General features: G+C 38.4%; 2 protein-coding genes across 2 annotated transcripts in view; one reads left to right on the top strand and one right to left on the bottom strand.

Annotated features, from left to right (window-relative positions):
* SRPX (sushi repeat containing protein X-linked) overlaps window positions 1-6,068 on the top strand; it is an 87,241-nt gene extending 81,173 nt beyond the window's left edge. The window contains exon 10 of the mRNA XM_032756719.2: window positions 6,021-6,068. Coding sequence (XP_032612610.1) covers window positions 6,021-6,042 — 22 coding nt within the window. The 3' untranslated portion in view covers window positions 6,043-6,068. The remainder of the gene's footprint in view (window positions 1-6,020) is intronic.
* Window positions 6,069-11,720: 5,652 nt separating this feature from the next.
* The window catches only part of SYTL5 (synaptotagmin like 5), an 84,060-nt gene continuing 80,673 nt past the window's right edge, over window positions 11,721-15,107 (bottom strand). Inside the window, exons 16-17 of the mRNA XM_032756170.2 lie at window positions 13,357-13,565; window positions 11,721-12,277 (exon numbers count right to left, since the gene is read on the bottom strand). Of these exons, the coding sequence (XP_032612061.1) occupies window positions 12,135-12,277; window positions 13,357-13,565 (352 nt within the window). The 3' untranslated portion in view covers window positions 11,721-12,134. The remainder of the gene's footprint in view (window positions 12,278-13,356; window positions 13,566-15,107) is intronic.

The raw sequence follows: 15,107 nt of genomic DNA, 5'->3' as shown, positions 1-15,107 counted from the left end.
TTGAGAGCCCATGCAATTCTGATCAGCAGTTTTGCTAAAGGGTTGGTGAGTTGTAGACAGTGAACCTAGACTAGATAATATCTTAGAAATAAAAGTGATAAGAAAAACCGTCTTGATTTTTGGCTACCTTATATTTCTTCCGGTGAACAGGGGCACTACAATTGGAAGACATTTTTTTGGTTTGTTTTTTATTCAAAGACATTAACATGTACTATGCACATATTAATGTGCCAAGTGCTGGGAATGCTTCTCAAATATGTGAGCAATACAATCTTGAAATTCTATTTTGATAGCCTGCTTCCTAAAGAACAGGCCTAATATCAATTACTGTATCAATTAGGGTCTCAGCAGGAAACAAATGGAACACTGAAACTGTTGCTGCAACACGGAGGAAAGATTAGTAGAGGGATTATTTATAAAGGTGCAGTCAGGGTCAAGGGAAAACAACAAGGGATGGTGATACTAGCCACAGCTAGGAGCCTTTACCACTAGTAGGCCTGAAAGATTGGAGGGCAGGAGTGGCTCTGTAGCTCTAGCTGCAGGAGAAGGTAACCTAACAAGAACTATAGCCCTGAATAGAGGAATGTAGCCACTATCACTTGGTGACCCAGCAGGAGGGAGCCAGGCTAATAACTATACCAGTCTCACTTTCCTCACACCATTCAATCTCCTACTGCTGGTTTTCTTTGTCCAAACCCAACCAAAATCCAGAAGGTAAGAGAGTCACATTGAAGCAAATCATTAAGGTTCACCTCTTAGGGCATAAAACAGTGTGAAAAGAGCAAAGAGAAAATATGCAGGAACAGATGCAGAATATCCAGAGCAACATCTTAAATAATTATAATTGACAACATTTGTTTCTTCCTTTGTGGTATGTAAAGTAAGGCTGCCTCTTACAGTCGATGGTGTCAAAGAGTAAATTAATTCTAGCACATGTAAGTTGTCATAGGACTTTAGAGCTTGAGCAGACTTTGAATATCACTTAGTTCAAGTCTCCCATTTTATAGATGAGAAAACTGAGGTTCAGTGAGAGAAACTATCTTGCTCAAAAGCCACAGCAAGTAGCATAGCTTGGAGAAGGAGCTAGGTTTCTTAACTGTCAACTCAGTGTTCTTTATAATACATCATCCTCTTTCAAGTTTGGGTTTACCAAAATGTACTTTTGGGTTAAGCCTCACATTTATCACTGACTTAAGCCAACTTGGTACCCAAATGCTTTTCTCTACAGTTTGTCATCAGCAGCAACACAAATATTGAGTCTTGATTGAAAATAGAAGATACCAGCTAGAAGATATTTGATTAGTACTATGTAATAAAGCTTTCAGGGACTATTTCCTCAGGTTTAGGGGAGATTGTATCCAAAGTCAGTTGGTCCTCATTCTATTTAGCAGGTTATCAGAATCATGTAGAATAAAAAATATTTAGGTCTTTCATTTCAAGGACTCTGAAATAAAGTCAGATTACCTGGCTGAAGGATGTCATCAGGATAGCCACAGGAGAAAACGCACGCGTGCGCGCGCACACACACACACACACACACACACACACACACACACACACACACAAAGGATGTTAGTAATCAAGCATGTGTGTATGCCAAGAAATAAAAATCAAGGAATAAAAGGGGCTCAAAGAAAAGACTGGCAAATGGGAGTATCTTAGGACAATGCTGGCATCAACTACAACTGACAGGCGATAGTCTTAAGTGTCAATATCAATTTTGCCATTTTCTCTACACCAATGCATTCCACAGTTCATTATTCTTGCAAATCAACTAAGGATCTTACTATATGAGCATTGTGATTCAGTGGGTGTGGGCTGGGGCCCCACATTCTGCATTTCCAACAGGCTCCCAGATTCTGGTAATGCTGTTGGTTCATGAATCCCACTTTAAGAGGCAAGTCTCCAGCTCATGACAAACACAAGGTTTCTATTTGGGTTGCAGTTTAGTGTAGTGCAAAGAAATTGGGCTTTGGGATCTGAACTGGGAAGCTCCATGTTGGGTGAGGCTGTATTACATACTATCTTTGAACTTGGGCAAGTTACTTAACCTCTATGAGCCTCTTAGGTCTTTTTTAAAAACAGCCTTAAATTAGGTAACAATTCGTAAAGTACTTGACACATAGTAGATGCTCAATAAATGTCATTTCTGATCCCTTCCCTTGATTTATTGAGGGGAGGGCAAAGGCAGTAATTGTTTCAGAGTTTAGACTTACAGGAAGATAAGTGAGCAAAAACCGAAATGCGAAGGCAGATTCAATAGCTGAGCACCAAGAAGAGTTATTCAACATCATTCTATTTTTAAAAACAGCAACCAGACACCCATCCAATCCGTGTGTCAATTCAGCAAATGTGCTTTCCTCCAAAGACAAATAAGTATAAAGACACGAAGGATAGGTGACATATAATCCATCTTCAAGAACTCAGGAATAAGAAAACCAAATACCATGTGTTCTCACTTATAAATGAGAGCTAAACATTGAGTGCACATGGACACAAAGAAAGGAACAATAGACACCAGGGCCTACTTGAGGGTGGAGGGTGGAGGGTGGGAGAAGAGAGAGGATCGAAAACTGCCTATCAAATACTATGCTTATTACTGGGATGACAAAATAATCTGTACACCAACCCTGTGGCATGCAATTTACCTATATAAGAAACCTTCACACGTACCCCTGAATGTAAAATAAAAGTTAAAAAAAGAACTCAGAAATAACTCAGAACATGTTAGAGATATTGGGAAAGTAAATTTAATGAAAAAATCCCAATTTGCAGCAAGTTCAGGGTGGCACAAAGCTTTTGTCTGGGATGTATGTTACATACAGAAGCTCAGAAGTAGGCATGTTAGGTATTTAAGTATTTAGTAGCATGGTAAGACAGGCAATTAGTAAATATGGCAAGACAAGCACACAGGAACAGTTATTTGTGGCCAATAATAACAAAAAAATCTAGCAGGATAATTAAATAAATAAAAGAAAAATAACAATTAAAAAAACTTACTGTTTCCTCAGAGTTCTTCTTTTTCTCTATTTAAAAACAAATAAAAATACTATATTTCATACTTAAAATTTAAGAGAGTAGATTTCACGTTGTCTTCTTACCACAATAAAAAAGAAATGAACTATCAAGCCACAACAAGAGATGGAGGAACCTTAAATGCCATATTGAAAAGTAAAAGAAGCAAATCCAAAAAGGCTACACATTGCATAATTCTAACTAACTATATGATATTCTGAAAAAAGGCAAAACTATGGAGACAGTAAAAAGATTAGTGTTTGCCATGGTTTAAATCACAGGAGATGTTTTGGGCAGTGAAACTATTCTGTGTTGCAATGTAATTGTGTATATATGATATTATAAATTTGTCAAAACTAATAGAACTAAAATACAAAGAATGAATCCTAATGTAAAGTATGATATTTAGTTAATAATAATGTATCAATATGGCTCATCAATTGTAACAAACGTACCACATCAATGCAATATGTTAATAATAGGAGAAACTCAGGGGGAAGGTAGTATATGGGAACTCTTGTACTTTCTGCTCAACTTTTCTGTAAACCTAAACTGCTCTGAGAAATAAACTCTATTAACTAAAAACAAACAAAGAGAAGAGAAGAGACCAACGTCCTATTAGAACAAGAGTGTAGGAGAGTAAATTGGCAGCTGAAGCAGGTGAATGCCATGACAAAGCAGAAGTGAACATACTCACATGTAGGTGACCCACCCTATGGCAGAGTTTGGAAAATTATCCCTTATTCCTTTCAAAGAAGAGCCCCCATTCCAATGTTTCAGCGACCCAGTGATTTTAGATGTTCTTAGATATTGAAAATGTGTCTTCCTTCTCCAGCCCACTAAACCCCTGAACTTATCTTCAGGTCCCAGAGAAAAAGTCTCCTCATGACTATTATGTTCAATCCAGGAATGGAGACCTGGTGCATTCAAAGAGCTGGGCCAATACTTGGGCTGATTATGTGGTGCAATTCTCAGATGGTCTTTAAGAATTTATACAACATATATTTTCAGGTGGACCTGCCTGGTGGAAGAGATTTGAAAGAAGTCCCCAGTGAAGGCAAATGTCCCTTTTCCCTATGTCCTTCCCAATTCCTGTGTTGCCCAAGGTTGCATGCCCCACTCAGCAAAACAAAAGCCCCACATCTAAACAGATCTGTCTTAGGAGGCAATTTATCAGCCATAAATTGCTCTTCACGCGTGAGCTCCTCACCCCATGTATCTATTCAAGCACACATTATTTCTTCCTGCTAATACCATATCCTTCCTGAGAAGAGCCCTCCACCTCATTACATTTTCAGGGATGTTTAGCACCCTTTATAATTTGGCACCTTGGGAAGCTCCCCAGCAGCTCACTCCTCAGCTTGGCTCTGTGCATTCAGATGCCTTGCAAGCAAGTGACTCTAACAGAACTGGGCTCTGAGGTGACAGGAAAGAGCTGAAAATGAAGAATAATATTTCTATAAGCCCATGTGGAAAAAAGCATGGAGGACATCTCTTAAGATTCTGGTGTGCACGCCATCAGCCAGAGGGACAATGTAAGAAGATACTTAGGTATCAGGGAAGACAAATTAATGGAGGTGGCGGGGAAGCTCAAAAATCAAGACTAAGGAAAAGTCCAGATATCTCTTTCTTCAAATCAACTGAAAGCCAATGATCTCTCTTTTAAAATGTCCATTTATGAATAATAAATACTCAGAAAGGATGGAAACAAATATACATACCCAATCCCCAATCATTTCAACTACGGGTTCAACCTTGAATGATTGCCATGACTGCTTTGTGATGGAATGGCTGCCTTCCTTGTTTCCAAAGGAGAAAGGTTTAAAACTAAGTTTACTTATTGGGACTTATGGATTCCTGTGGATTTGCACAAACAAGCTTCAAGTTTCTAAAGACAAAATGAACTATCGAGTAAGTAGAAAAAATGTTTGGAAAGAGAAATCAGAATCCTTCCCCAAAGTAAATGTATCTCACAATAAAGTATAATAATAATAAAAAAAGAAAGTAAGAAAAAAAGAGAGGTAAAAATAAAATATTTAGATTTAAATATCTATCTAGTTCTCTGCCCTCCTATAAGAAGTCATCTTTTAGAAAATTCCAATTATTTAAACTTTTGCTTTAATTACTATAATAAAATATCTGATTTATGTGCTGTATTAATTTCTGTCTCCTTCAGAGAAAAAGGAAATCAGAGACAAATCTTTACTTCTGCCAAAATACTTGAGAGAAAAGTATGATCTACTACCCCATATGAGTGTTTTGGCATTTATAGGCAATACTAACCATATATTCTACTTTAGTTTTCCAAATATATAAGAAACCCTCCCCCAGAAAATTTTGATAAATTCTAGTGAGGTAAATGAGGTACAATTGATTACTCATAGTGACAACAGCAGTTTGCATTTCTATGGAAATTGTTTTGACAGCATGGTAAATTTCCTTCTGTACACAAAGAACATGACTCTACACAACATTATTGTGAAGCTAGCAGGTTTCGTCTTCCTGACATGGAGTATAGGGAATGGGCCATAGAAAGAGATGGTCATTACACTGGAAGAGAGTGTTGAACAAAGGGGAGGAAAGATGGTTTGCTTGTAGGTTCCATAATCTGTGGGCCAAGAAACTGACCAATTTTTCTCCCCATGGTATTAAACATTTTCTGTAATATTTATTATCTAATCCAATGAAGTATGAAATTTCAGTCTAAAATAAATATATTACTATCACCCACAAGGAGTAACCTAGCATAAAATACAGGTTTTTTTTATGTTTGCTACACCTAAACACTGGAGATCACTTAATTGTACATAGAATGCTTAAGACCTAATCCAGCATCTAGGAAAAGAGGGGCATAAGAAATTATGAACCACAGAGTAATAGAACTACCTCACCAATAATGACCTTCTTAAAAAAATGGATTAGAATTTGCAAAGCATATTTACATATATTACCTTATTTGATATCTTCAGTAACTCCAAAGTAGCCTATTTATTCCAATTTTACAGGCAAATAGACCATGGCCTATAAAGAATAATTAACTTGACCGAAGTCGCATGGTTGGTAAGTACTCAATTCAAGATTTAAACTAGTATTCTCGGAGTTGAAGGTTAGACTCTTTCCACCCCTTCATGGTTGCCTTGCAATTAATGATCTCTGGGTATGCAAAAAATCGACTATTTCAAGATCAAATTCAAGAAGCCATCATGATGTAGAGTTGGTTTGAAGAATAGAGTTGATATAATTTGTCCTCTAATGCAGTGTTTTTCAAACTGTGATCCATTTGTATTAGATTCACCCAAGAAGCTTGATTAAAATGATTGGGATTGCTGGAGATTTTGTTTAGTAGGCTTGGAGCAATGCTCTGGAATAAATGTATTCAATTCATAGTCCAGATGATTCAGATAGTCCTTTGGAATCCTTGATGTAGTGCAATTTTCCTGGCTATTGTTCAAACCTTTCCAAATCTAATTTTTGTTGTACTTTTGCCTGTATGAACATTCCCCTCCTATTTTTCTTCAATTTCAGGGGTCATACATGACACTATCGTAGAAGTAAAACCCTTCTGGCAACTTCTAGGGACAATGTTCACTTTAATGTGAAATGTATACATGGGAGAAAAACAAACATTGATCACAGCCCCAAATCCTACTAGTTCTCACTTTCAGATGCTTCTAGGACTTGATATTTCATTACACTTTGCTTCTAAAGGTGGGGTTTACTCTAATTACTTCCATGGCTTTCTCCTCCCTCACCAAAGGTAAACCTTGGGCTGGGCGCGGTGGCTCACCCCTGTAATCCCAGCACTTTGGGAGGCCGAGACGAGCAGATCACGAGGTCAGGAGATCGAGATCATCCTGGCTAACACGGTGAAACTCCGCCTCTACTAAAAATACAAAAAAAATTAGCCGGGCATGGTGGTGGGCGCCTGTAGTCCCAGCTACTCGGAGAGGCTGAGGCAGGAGAATGGCGTGAACCCGGGAGGCGGAGCTTGCAGTGAGCCGAGATCGCGCCACTGCACTCCAGCCTGGGTGACAGAGCGAGACTCCGTCTCAAAAAAAAAAGGTAAACTTTGGAGTAGTAGGTAGTGATGAGACTAATATGACTGTGAATCAGGTGGGCTCAATTCATTCATTAGTTACCTAAGTACTTAATGATTATTAGCCATACATTTGTGAACATTTCTTAAGGAAAAAGGCCGAGAGTATGAAGTTACTTCAAAACATATTTGTTTATGGTGTTTTCGTGACCTGGAAAATCTACATCCTGATGAGTCCAGCGACAGTAACAACATAAATGAAAGGAGAGCTGATTAACAGAATTAATCTACCACATCCTGTATGTGTTATTTATGTATGATTGGATAAAATCAGGCTTTTAGATTTGCCCATGTCCCTTTTCAACTTGATTTATCTGAGGGAAAAATGAGAGTTGAGATTTTCAAAGAAGGAGTAGGATGTTCCATGCAAGGCTGTGGTCTCTTCTTCTGATAAGCTGACATGCGGGGCTGGAAGCACACTTTGTGCTTGGATCTATGCTGAGACAAGCTGGGCCCAGCAGTCTAGGGTTGTAACTACAGTACTTGTCGGAAGGTTGCTTTTATAAAAATTAACTTTATTTTTAGTTGATAAATAATAATTGTATATATTTATGGAGTACAATGTGGTGTTTTGACACACATATACACTGTGGAATGAGCAAACCAAGCTAATTGGTATATCCATCACCTCAAATATTTATCATTTCTTTGTGATGAGAACATTTGAAATCCTCTGTTTCAGCTGTTTTGAAATATACATTATTTTTAAGTATAATCATTATGCTGTGTCATTGCACAGCATGGTGACTATAGCAAGGTGGCTTTTAAAAGACCAATCAGTAAATGAATTCAGACATTTTTCTTGATCTATATGGGCCCCAGTTTCCTTATCTGTTAATTGGGAGTCAGAAATGGTGGTTTCTAAAGATGCCTATAGTCTAATATTCTATGATGTTACATTAGTTTGTTTTCGCTTATTCCACAAATATTTTTTGATTACCTACTGTGAGCTAAGGACTGGGATATAGCTGTAAAAAATATAAATATCATCTCTGCCCTTCTGAATCTTACATTCTAGGGACATGGCAGGGAGGAAACAGACACAGACATTAAAGGACTCATTCGGTTAATAATTTATTATAATTGTGATGTGTGCACTGAAGGGGAAATAGAGGCAGGCTGCTGTGACCTCGTTCAGTAGAGAGTGATCAGGGAAGGTTTCCCTGAGGAGGTAACATTTTAAACCTGGATGACTAATGGGAATCAAGCTGAAGAAAAGATGGACCAAGAAGACTCCTGGCAAAGGCCATGAGGTGGGATAGAGCCTGGCACAATTGATAAGTAGAAAAAGGAATTCTGTGGCTGAAGAGAAGGGGAGGGGAGGAATGGCCTGGGAGAAACTGGCAGTGACCATCTTATGCAGGGCCATAAGCAGGAGTTTATATTTTATTCTTAAGACAATGGGAAGCCATGGAAGGTTTTACAGATCGCTCTGGGGATGGACAGATAGATCAATAATGGTAAGCAAGTATAGTCAAATGTGAATGGCAGAGCTGAATTGGGTGGTGGATATAAGAGTGTTCACTATAAAGTTCTTTCAACTTTTCTGTATGTTTGAACATTTTAAAATAACATGCTGAGACAAATCACTCTGGCCACAGTAAGAGGAATGGATTGAGGGAGGACAAAATTGGTGGCATAGACGGCAGCTAGGAGACTGCTCCAATAATCTTGGAGAAGGATGATAGTGGCTTGGACTAGGATGGTGCCATGGAGACAGTGAGAATTGGACAGGCTCTAGAGATATTTAGGAGGCAGACTCAATATGATTTCCTGATTGATTTTTGCCTCAGGATAAGAAAGAGGCAGAAACCAAAGATCAATAGCAGGTGTCTGGTTACTGTTACTGGGTGGATGATGGTACCAGGTGCAGAGATAGGGCACGCTGGTGCAGGAAGACATGAGTGTGAGGGAGACTGTGAAATGAAGACTACAGTTTTTAATATGTTGAAAACATGAAGTATCTTGGTGGAGATGTCATATGGGCAGTTAGATCTGGGTCTGGGGCTGACAGGAAGGGTCTGGGTTAGAGATGTGAGTTGGAAGTGAAAAGTGTATGAAACCTTGAGAGTACAGTACATGATAATGCCTGGAAGGCTGTATAAAGTGAGGAGAAAAGAACTGAGCACTGAATAATCCAATTTTTAATAGTTTTGTAGAGAATGAGTAAAGACAAAGATGAAGCAGTGACTTGTGAAGCAGAAATCAGGGTCATGTGATATTATACAAGGCCTTTATTGATGGGCTTTTGGGTTGTTTCCAATCTCTTTGAATAAATATCCTTGTATGTACTCATTTCTCATATATGCACCTATCTCCGTAAGAAAAATACTCAGAAGTGGAATGGTTGGGTAAGATTTATACCTCATTTTGAATTTCAAAGTGTTTATTTTTTGAAGGAAAAGATTGCTTAGAAAAGCCATTAAATATAGATAGCTTAGTTAACCATATTTAATGTGGTAGTGGGTTGGACTGATTAAATAAATTTGATACATCTCTATAATTTAATATCTTGTAGCCATAAAGAAGAATGAGATAGTCAATATTTTCTGATATGGAAGAGGAGAGAGGAAGACAAGTTTTCACAATTTTGAACTATTCGAATTCTGTGCCATTAACATGCATTACCTATATTTAAAAATACTATTTGTAGTTCTAGACCATACTTTTGACTTTTATTTCCAAGAGTAACACCAATAGGTTTCTGACAGATTTTTGCATACTTGAGTTTTGGATTATGGGAATACCTAGTTAGATGTTGGATTTTATGAAACCATGATACAGAGAGTTGCTCTACGTGTGGCAAAGATCTGAACACATAAAGTTCATGGTCTTCTTGAGTTCGAGTTATAAATTTTAAAATTCATTATTTTTTCATATTTATTATTAATGAATAAATCCACTTTGTTGTGTCTATTCCAGAGATGTTTCCAGACTTCACCATCACCACCCTCTTACCTCCCCTAAAAATGTAATTGAAGACTGAATGAGTCACATCAAGTCTGAAGACATTTTATTTTTCCTATGTGGGAAGCAATGATGATCTTACACTTTTTGTTTTCTGTTTTTAAGAAGGGCAGCACAAGGATATGTGCAGTTTTTTCTTTTAAGTACCTTGCTAAGCAACACTAGACTAATAACCATTTTGTAGAATTAGGTGACCTACTTCTGAATAAAATTGAAACTGGATTGCTTATTCCCTTACTAATAATAATACTAAATATATTCTTAAATCAGTTTTCAAAATTCAAGATGAAATCTAGAAATATGGAACAACTAGCAGGAATAAGCCTGAAGATGATTCTAGCTCTGTTACTACTAAAACTTAGTTTCTAAACTTTCGAGGATTTTATATGAACTCGCATGAAAAAATGAGCTCAGAGGCTAGAATATGACTCCAGAACATACCTTGGTCAGGTATGTTCATGCTCAAGTAATCAGACTCTGCTCCAAATTTCTTGACATACGCCCCTTTATCCACCTTAATAAGCATAGCATTATGCCAAGGACTACAGTGAAAAAAGAACACTGGCCTAAGATTGATAGCCTGGATTTAAGTCCAGATTTAGTCACAGCCTCTATATGGCCTTGGGCAAGTTATCTCAGCTCTCTGAAATTCACATTTGGAATCTGCAAAATGAGCAACTGGGCCTGAGTTTCCTTCTAGCTTTAACTTTCTTTGCATCTAAATTTCATAGCTTAAGCATCTGGAATTTCAGGTGAGAGAAGGTATGGTAGATTGAACTGTTGGCCCCAATTCTTCATCCCTTCCTGCATCCTCACTCTTGTCATGGCTTCACTGTGGGCAGTGCATATTTCCCTGCTTCTTCATCTTGGCCATGTGACTTCCTTTGACCAATAAGATATCAGTAGGCATGACACATCCAGGGGTTGAAAATGTACCCAAGCAGTGGGGCTCATCTTATTGCACTTCTGCCATCAAGATGCTCTGGCTATCCCTTTGGCTTAAAGAGGATGAGGCATAAGAAGCCAACCTAGAACCTCAAGCCTGTAGCAGGAAGGAGAGGTGCCATAGCCAATCTTCATAACTATGAGAAAAAGGATTGTCATTTTAAGCCACTGATATTTGGTGTGTTTTTTCATTCAGCATTATTGTGGCAATAGTTAACCACTGCAAAAGGAGATAAGAAAAACTCAGTGAAGGAGAAAACAAGGGGGAAGAGAGCAGATGGAGTCTTTGATTCTCTCCCATAACAGCGCAGAAGAGAAACAGAAGTAAAATAGCGGTAGAGTACCTCCTTTTTCATTAAACTAGTCTCATCAGTGAACACAATGTGAAAAGGTGTATCAATTGACCATTATGTCTCATTCCCTTTTAGTTAATGGCTTAGAACGTTTTATAAAATAAATGTTTACAACAGAGCTCTCTTAGGTCATCGGTAGGGTGACCCTACATCCCAATTTTCCCAGGTCAATTCTAATCAACATCAATTGTTCTGATGTAGTTATTTAGCTCTCTTTGTTCTAAAAAATAAACTGATTTAGATGATAAATTCTATAGTAATCATAGAAAGCCCTGTCAATCCATCTTGAAATACTACTTGGTTAATCCTTCTTGAGATCATGTGGATTCCTAGGGTGAGTAAAAGTTGGCCAGTATCCTTTCTTCTAACTTTTCAAGTGATCTACCTTCTCATTGGTCCTCTTTCTCTTCAAAGGATTTGAGGAAATCTAAAGTAACTTATAATTAGCAAATGGAGGCTTGTGCCATTTATTTTGTGGTATAAACCCTATAAGCCTTTGCACAATTTGCTTGTTGATAGGACAGAGTAGTACACTTTCTATCATCCAATCAAGAAGGCCTTGATTGGATGGAAATATATGTTTTTTAGGCACTCAACAAGACCCTAAATGTTCATACTACTGACATCTCTCCCCTCATGTCCCAACACTGTCAGGTGAGAAATGGCAGGGAAGCAGAATCCCAGGTCTCAGTTTGCCAATGGTAGGAAAAGACAGCTAGATAGGCCCTGGTGGCCTCATTCTTGGAAAACTGGTCCCTTTAGAGCCTACATTTTCCCATGCTGGAACGAAGCATGAGTACACCCTCAAAGGGAGTTCCAGGGTTGTTGGCCATCTTCTGCCAAAGGCGCTGCTCTTCCCCCTGAGAGTCCATCCAATCCACGTTCTTCCCATGGCTCACACCTGAAGAAGCGAAACGGGAAAATTATATGTCACACATGAAATGTTTTGCTCTCCTGCAAGGCATCTATCAACTTTTGAGCGGGCCTTTTGACCAGAGTACCTTTTACTGGCTTGTTCTCACTTAGTATATGTAGTGAGTGGTGTTAGAATTGAATCAATCATTTGCAGCCTGCACTATTCTCTAATGCCTAGGCCATATGAGGCAAATCAGGGTGGCCCTGGTAACTCACTTCCTCCCTACTTTAGTAGAGAGCTGGTTCATCTGGACTGTGCTAACATGACAGAAGAATGGGATGAATTTGGCTCTCTTTTTCTAACAAGGACACTTTTCTGACCTGGGGAGTTTCCCTTTTAGTGGTATAGATATTCTTGGCTCCCCTTAATCTATAAATAAGTAATTATCATAGTGATAGGACCTTCCTCAACAGAAATGTTTACCATGGTGTATGCTGATGGTCTCATCTATGTCTGGCTTAGGCTATGGGATAATGGGAGTTAGGGGGACTGCACGTGCTCTACTACTGTAATCCCTCTTCCAATTCACCCTGTTATAGTTGCGTCTTGTGGCACCAGTGGTGGGTTTCCTTGATCTGTTTTTAACAACATTGGTGTTATTTTTATGGAAAAATGATTTCCTTTCAATTCAACCAGTATGAATAATAGCTGCAAGTGCTGGACAGAACTGAGAAGATGATGAAGTAATGTTGGTCTTGAAAGTCGCTCTCCTCCCATCAGAAGCCTGTGCTGTCTTGGTAATCATCTCCTGAGCAAAATCTGAAGCAAGGCCCAAGAAAGTACTTAAAATTCACTTAGACTAAGGTGTAAATGCTAGTCTATGAAAGGATTAAATATAAACATTATATCTTCCAATCTTCTAGCCTAAGGATACAAAGTTACTGTAGTTATATCTGTATTTTAACAATGAATAGATCCTTAGCTAAAGGAATGAAGCATTTGTGGTAATTTCAGGATTTAGCTGAAACTATATATGTACATCCACTGCACATCACATCTGCAAGAATAGTGACCCCACCTGGGCCCAGTCACAGACCATCCCTGTGGGTCCCCAAATCCCTCACCACTTCCAGAATTCAAACGAACTCCTCCCAGAAAGATGTTGCTGGAAAAGGCCTCCTTGTCCCAGATAGTAAGTTCTAGGCAAACATTCTTTATATCCTGGGGATGGATGCCACTGAACATGAATGTATGATTCCACTGAGGGTTAACACTCTTTTTTATTACCAGGGTTTTGTGCTTGGTGGCTTTGCTATCATCAGGGAGCAGGTAGCTGCAGGAGAAAAAACAATCAAACCATCAATAAGACAGCAGACCGAAAATGTCAGCGTGTACGCAAGTGTGATATGTCTATTTGATTTTCCTTCCCAGGCTTCTATACGCTTAAATCTGGATTTATATAGTGGAATGACTTATTATTTCTTTCAAGTGGGACATTAGTAAAATGCCCTCACTCTCCTTTCTAATCCTATTTTGGTCCTTCCTTCCATCTTGAAAAGAAAATACCTCCTGTAATAGACACTATTGAATGCCTTGCTTCACATAATTTTGGCCTCCTTGGAGCTGGATGGGAAGTTCCTGATGTGCTTTCAGCTTCCCACCTCAAGTGCTTGTGTCTCTTGATACAAGGAATAAATTCCTCTAATTAAGGAATTTATCTGATGTTGTGTTAGCTGGCTCAGCTTATGTGTAGGAAACTCTGGGATTACTTGGAATTTAATGCCCCTGGGGCAACCTTTAACTGATGAGTTTGAGAAATTGGTGGATAATTTCCCCAGCTTCCCTGTCCTTCAAAGTGACAATCCTAAGGTGTATTTCATAGAGTTCCTCACTGCTTCCCCAGTGGAATCAAGCTCCACTTGCCCACAGTGGTAACCTGCCCATTAACATACATTTTAATCAACTTCTCTTTCTTCCTTGTCTCATTTTCTCCACTTCCTCACTGGTGTTTCCTGAAATCTCTTTTCAAATAAAACGCCTGTATCCTAGGTTTTCTCGACTATGGTCAAAACACTGTATGAGGCTCTAGGTATGTGATAAAAATGTCTGTTTTTCCCCTTCAGGGAGCATACTTTAGAAAAGAAGACATATGTACATATGGAATTAGTACATGGAACAAAAACGAAAAATGCTACAAGCAAATGACTTTACAATAAAGAAGATACATTAAGTCACTTAAGATTTCATTTCATGTACCAAGCAGAGACTGCTTATTATCTCCTAATATCCATTCTCTTCTTATATTCCTCTAAAAAACTCTGTGTTTTTATTTGAGCACAGTGTTGCCCAGAATAAAGATTACATTTCCCAGCCTCCCTTGCAGCTAGAATAGCCATGTGACTGAGTTCTGGCCAATGGGATATAAGAAGTAGTGCTTATGAAACTACTTCTTACATCTGGAAAGTGTCCTGTCAGCTGGAATTTGTATGGGATAGCTGAAACAGGAGCAGCTATCCTAACCCATTAGGTGGATACCATAACGAGATGGAAAAATCCTGGGTCCCTGATAATCATGATGCTTCCATACCTGCCCTGGGAACCTTACCTTCAGTCTTTGTTTACATGTAAGAGAGAAAAAAACTTGTTTAAGCCACTGTTCTTTTGGCTCACAGACCGACCTAATGTTAATGGATATATTTTATATTATTAAACTTTACAGAGGGTCTAGTCTGGCTCCCTCACTGTCTTTTAAAAAAATCTCATGTCTTTTTAGAATCAGCCTAATATTTAAGTATTATTATAGACAGAATTTACCGGAAAGTTATTGGCTTTTGTTTTTCTTTCTAGAACAAAAATATTGTCTTTTATTATTTCT

This window comes from Hylobates moloch, unplaced genomic scaffold (genome assembly GCF_009828535.3).
Source record: "Hylobates moloch isolate HMO894 unplaced genomic scaffold, HMol_V3 SCAFFOLD_7, whole genome shotgun sequence".
NCBI lineage: Eukaryota > Metazoa > Chordata > Mammalia > Primates > Hylobatidae > Hylobates > Hylobates moloch.
This window is presented reverse-complemented; position numbering and strand designations above follow the sequence as displayed.